General features: G+C 40.5%; 1 protein-coding gene across 3 annotated transcripts in view; it reads left to right on the top strand.

Annotated features, from left to right (window-relative positions):
* Nucleotides 1-400, top strand: part of lama2 (laminin, alpha 2) — a 372371-nt gene extending 371971 nt beyond the window's left edge. For all 3 annotated transcript variants that reach the window (XM_059645398.1, XM_059645399.1, XM_059645400.1), the window contains one exon: nucleotides 31-400. In XM_059645398.1, coding sequence (XP_059501381.1) covers nucleotides 31-182 — 152 coding nt within the window. In that variant the 3' untranslated portion in view covers nucleotides 183-400. The remainder of the gene's footprint in view (nucleotides 1-30) is intronic.
* Nucleotides 401-6087: the final 5687 nt, after the last annotated feature.

A 6087-nucleotide genomic window follows, 5' to 3' on the forward strand; every position in this document is an offset into this window, starting at 1 on the left:
CAAATAACATTTTCTTCAATCTTTTTTCAGGTGACATGAAACAGTTAGCATTGACCATTGATACTCCTTTCAAGGGCTGCATACGTAACCTGAAACTAACGAAGGGGACACAGACTCTAGAAGTCGATTTCAGCAAAGCAATTGAGCTCAAGGGAGTTCAACCCCTTACTTGTCCTGCATAGTGAAATCTACTGCTATGTTTTAAACAAAGATGAATGTGTGTGGTTCAGAATAAGCCTGTATAACTCATACACGGCAGAAATATTTTGGTAATGCAATTGAAACAATCTCATCAAGTTACATTAATATTTTCTTTTCTGTATTACTCATTATCACTAAAAATATTTCTCCGTTTTCATTTATTCATGAAAATTAAAATAAGTACCCTTTCATCCTACAATTTCAACTTCTTGTTGATTATTTATATATATATAGTTACTGAGTTTGCTTCTTTTGTTTAGCGTGTGAATGTAATGCATAGTGTGCAATACAGCAGAAATATTTTAGTAAATGCTTCGTTGAAGTGAAAGTATTAGTTCTAATTCTGAGTGAGAGTTGGAATTTGCAACAAATCTCACAAGTTACACTATCTTTAAGGAACTATGTCCAGAATATGACCAAAACATTTCTCCAATGTAGCCATTTTTCATGTCACTTCTATCTGACTTCATCATGAATTTTAAATAGGAAAAGGTCTTATTTTGTTACTATCACAAACTAGTAATTCCTTGTTCTTTGAAGATTCCAGTTGATACAGTATTCATTAAAATACCACTATTAGTAGTGTTATGACGAGTCTTCAAGGAGATTCCCCAATTGAGTACAGTCCAGACATAATGCCCCAAATTGTGTTCCCGGGAGATGAACGGGTTCCCCTTCTTCAATCATCTGTTCCTTGGTTGGTTATGTCAAGATTAATCTAAAAAATATCTCCTTCCTGTGGATACTTCTATCCCACACTAAATGAATTTATGTTTTAAAATGAGCCGATTTAACCAGGCTTTCTTGAGTTAAATAAAACATGAGTTTATTAGTCAATAAACATGAGAAGAAGTAACAATGCAACGTGTACACACAGACGAGAAAAGAGAAGTGTGTCCAAAAAAGATAAAAGTAAAAAAAAATGTGTGGATACATATTTATTTGGTTCAGTGTCTGGTTGTTTATAAAGAGTAGATAGTGAATGTACCATTAATGTTATTTGTTGAGCAGTCTGTTTTGGGATTCTTGGCTTTGTGGGATATCTGAATTATCTTCAACTGCTTTCTGTTTGATGGTGACTGGCTTCCAGCGTTCAACTGTGACACACTAGTACGTCAGCTGTCTAACACAGATCAGGAGTTGCATTTGGCTTTTAGTAGTTCACAGCAGAAGTAAAACACAGGTTTAAGTTGTGACTCGTGTCTACACTTTTGAACATAATCTATGAGAAATGTTTTCCTGTTGAGTGGAGTTAATTTTATTTTCTTTCATGTCTGCTATTTGAAACTTTCTTGATACCCGACAAAATGCTGCATTCCAGGGATTCATACAGGGAATCTTTCAGCTGTCAATAAAATCCATGGTGAGAAGTTGCAGTGTAGGCCAGGCCAGGCTTGTCTTGCAATCTTTGTTTTGAAAAAAACACTTCTTATCCAAAAGTTCAACACGTGTGTAATTTGGGGTTCTGATCTATCGGCATGGCAGTGGAGAGAAATGAATGCCTTCTAGGTTTTAGTTTTATTTCACTAGGGATATGACCAGCCTGTATTATTCTCCTATTCAAAGAAGGCAGCTTTTACATAGAACATAGAACAGTACAGCACAGAACAGGCCCTTCAGCCCACAATGTTGTGCCGACCATTGATCCTCATTTTCTTTTCTTTTGTGATTTATAGACACCTATAATGAGGCCTTTGGCAGGTGAAACAATTTGAGCAACAATTCAGTCTCTTGTTAGTGTGAGACTTCAGTTTTAAACACTAACCACTGAACTAATTAGCTACTGAAAACAAGCTTGTCGACACTTTCTCAGACACAGTCCAACTTCAGTTTCTGATTGATTTCTTCAGAGTGTTGGTCATCTTTAGATGTTACTTTCTGCCTGGATCCCTAAAGGCGTCAGTTACCTGTGGAACATATACATCTCATAGATTTTTCTTATTCTTTCATTAAACTTTTGCTACTGTGATTATGAGGCACCTTTTTGTAATTTTTTTGTCCACTAATTGGAGGTGAAATTGTGTGCGATGTCAGGTACTGATGATTAACGTTTTGGGCTCACCACACAAAACACCTAATTATTATAATGTGCAGGTATCAATATTGCATGTTCTGTAGTGTTCTCATTTTTGGATAAAGAATTGCTTAGTGGTGTGGATTTCAATGGTAGCAATTGATGCTTGATACAAGTTAATTCAACGTAGCAACAACACACAGCTGTAAAATAATACAGAGATTACAAAGTTCTTCATACACGAAATCTATACACAGTGTATGTCCACTGAGTGCAAAAAGACAATCAGTGCATAACTATGAGATGGAAAAATGCACTTAAACAAGTAGTAAATGTTCAATTGATATGAAGATGAAGTAATAAGGATATAACAACTACATAGCAATAATGGTTTATTTCTTAAGTTCACAGAATTAAAACAGTACATTGCTTTGTTACTCTAAAGAAAGTGACTGTTGTGTCAAGGTACTAAAAGGTAAGAGACAAAACCAATTTGAGATGCAGCCGATGACTAAAAACCTCAGTTGTTCTCTTCACACAATAGGCGTTTGCCATTTAGCCAACAAGTATAACCATTCATGGCAGCAAGGATTCTTTTGGCTCACTGACATTGTCCCAGCCTTTGAGCTAGGAGGCCTGAGTTCAAACCCCACTTGCTCCAGAGATATGTAATAACATCTCTGAAGAGGGTGAGACAGAAAATGTGTAACCCTGACATTAAGGGCTCATGTGACACAATGGTAACATCCCTGTAACAGCCAGGATGCCCAGATTCAAGCCTAGCCTCAGGTATGTGACTGAATGGGTTAATGAAAATATCTGTAACCCAGACAGGCATCATCGCAAAAGCCTGCAATTAAATTAGACAAGTGTTGCTTTTCTTAAGCCTAGTATGTGGATAAAGGTGTTGGTGAAATTAATAAAATAGGATCATAAGTAAAGTGATTTTTACTGTCTGTGATTATTTAAAGTGTTATGTTTATTCCGTTTTTTTTTAATAGCAGTTCCTTTAGGGATTACTGGTTTGGTTTCTTAATGCCTGAAGAAAGTAGATTGACATGCAGTGTGTGTTTCGCCTATTTCTGTTTGAAATCAGGAGTCTGCCTAAGCCTGTTTGACTCATAACTGTTGCTGTTGAGACCCTATCTGAGACCAATTCAAACAGGCAAATTGTTGACAAGAATCATTTCAGAATTTTGGTGGTGGCCTCCCATTTACCAAACAAAGTGTGGGATCTCGGGGGTGTTGGGACTCTTATCTATCGGCTCGAGGGCTGGAAAGAGCCCAACGTTGTCTCCCTTCTGGGAGACTTGCCTTTTCTGGAGCCATTCGGGCACTTAGCTGACCAGTATTGGGCCTTTTTGTAGGATCAAGGACCCTAGGGTTATAGATCCTGGTAGTTTCTCTGCATTCAGCAGTGCTACTGTGAACATAGTGATCGCAGCCAGTACTACAATGACCCAAGACCTGTGATAGGGATCAGGGTCAGGTAAATGTTAGTGTGAAGGAGGGCATGAGGTCGGGAGGGTAACAGTGAGTGTGGGTTGTGGGGAGCGTAGCAGCAAGGCAAGAGGATGGTTCTCAGTGGGCCTTAGCCTTCCCAATGCCAGGACCTTGATTGGACACGGTGTGAGACCAGCTTGCTCTTTGTTCCTTGCCATGAACTGCCTCCTCCTTTGCCAACTGCTGGAGTGGCATCAGGGTGAGAATGAGTATCTCCTGAAGACTTGGCCCATAACATGACTCCTGTATGGAACCCGCAAAGTCCTGTTGAGGGGAAGCACAAAGTCTTCCACAGCTCAACAGGGACAAAAAGAAAGAACGGCCCACTGGAATGCTGGAGAGCGTGCTCTGCTGCCTGGATCACTCCAGGATACTGCACAGAGGATTTCCAGGGTCATTGTGGTTTGCTGTACTATACACAAGGTTGTGCAGCAGACAGAAATTACTAATCAAGAAAGTGGAGGAGCCAGAGTCATTCTCAGGCAATGGTGTAGGGGTAAACAGATGACCACAAGGGAAGGGGGTTAAAATTGTGCTCAGAGATAATGGGAACTACAGATGCTGGAGAATCCGAGATAACAAATTGTGGAGCTGGATGGACACAAGGGTTCCATTTGGAGATACTACAGCGATTGTCTCACTCATTTAAACTTCATGTTACATGTAGTGCTGAGGCTTTCAGAGTGTGAGCTCCACTGCCAGAAATACATTGCCTGGTGCCTTGATGGGAGCCACTTTGGTGAAATTCCACCGTGGCGTGGTGGGAGTATTTTTAATTCATTTGTGGGATTTGATTGTTGCTGACGAAGCTAACACTTATTGCCTGTCTCTAATTTCCCAAAAGACAGTTAAGAGCTAACCATATTGTTGTGGGTCATATTTCTTTCTCAAAAGCACATCAGTGACCACATGGGCTTTTGCATATGGCTGTTAACCTCTGCTGTCCAGATCCCTTTGATCAGGGAGGGGCTTCTGGTGATATCATAGGAAAACAGCAACTTCCACTGTTCCTGAATACTACAACACAGGACTGGTAGGGATCATCACTGAAATTTCCAATTCTGGGTGAAAGCAGAAAGTAACACTAATGATGTAATTGTTGGACCTAAGAAGGAGTTGTGAGCCAGGTCCTGAGTAGGATTGGAACAAAGAATATTCAACATAACACATAAAGAGGCAGACAAACTGGGACCCATGCAGGAACACATTACTGAGAGAAAACCTAACAAGACACTGGGAGGTTGATGATCAAAATGGAAGACAGCGTACATACTTTGTTATACACTGTCTAAGTGGAATAAGATGCTATTTTGAGCTGCACTGGAACATTGCAGTAGGTCTAGAAGGGTGGGGCCATTCTCATGGGCAAAGCAGAAGTGCGCTGCAAAGTGGTCACCCAGTCTGTTCTAGATCTTATGGACATGTAGAAAACGAAATTATTTGCAGTTAATACTGTAAACTGCATTGAAAGAAGTACAAGTAAATATTTCAAATGGAAAGTGTGTTTGTAAGCTTGGGAAGTGAGGATGGAATAGGTGAATGGACAAGTGTTCCACATTCCGGGATTGCTTGGCAAGGTGCCGTTAAGGGGAAGAGAATGTTAGCAATGTTGGAGGAGTGGACCACGTGTCACATAGAGAACAGTACCTGTGGAATGCTGACAGTGGATGGTAGAGGGAAGATGTGTTTGGTAGCGTCCTGCTGGATGTGGTAGAAATGCCAGAACATGATCCTTTGAATATAGGGGTGTGTGGGATGGTGATGAAGACGAGCAGAAAACTTTCCTTGTTCCCAGAAGGAGGGGAAGGGACATGACAAAAATGTAGGATGTGAGATGGACTCAGCGGAGGCCCTATCAACCACAGTGGAGGACAATCATCGTTTGAAGAGACAACTTTTCAAAGGATCCCTATGGAAGGTGGCATCGTCAGAATAGATATGGCGAGATGGAGAAACTGGAAAAATGGAGTAGAGTCCTAGCAGGAAGCATGGTGCCAGGCCATATCGTCAAGGCAACTATGGGAGTCAGTGGGCTTGTGGTGAATATTGGTGGACACAGTAACCCCAGAAATGGAAACAGTGAAGTCAGGAAGGGAAGGCAAGAGTCAGGTATGACCCAGATAATGGAGAGAGCAGAATTGAAATTGGAAGAAAAACTGATTAATTTTTTCCAATTCTGGGTGAGAGTAGGAAGTAACACTAATGATGTAATTATTGGACCTGAGAAGGAGTTGTGAGCTGGGTCCCGAGTAGGATTGGATCAAAGAATATTCTACAGAACATATGAAGAGGCAGGCATAGCTGTGACCCATGCAGGAACACATCATAACATCTTTGAGGTGGTTTAAGAAGTTGTTCCAGTGAGATTG

The sequence above is a fragment of the Stegostoma tigrinum genome, chromosome 4 (genome assembly GCF_030684315.1).
Source record: "Stegostoma tigrinum isolate sSteTig4 chromosome 4, sSteTig4.hap1, whole genome shotgun sequence".
Taxonomy (NCBI): Eukaryota; Metazoa; Chordata; class Chondrichthyes; order Orectolobiformes; family Stegostomatidae; genus Stegostoma; species Stegostoma tigrinum.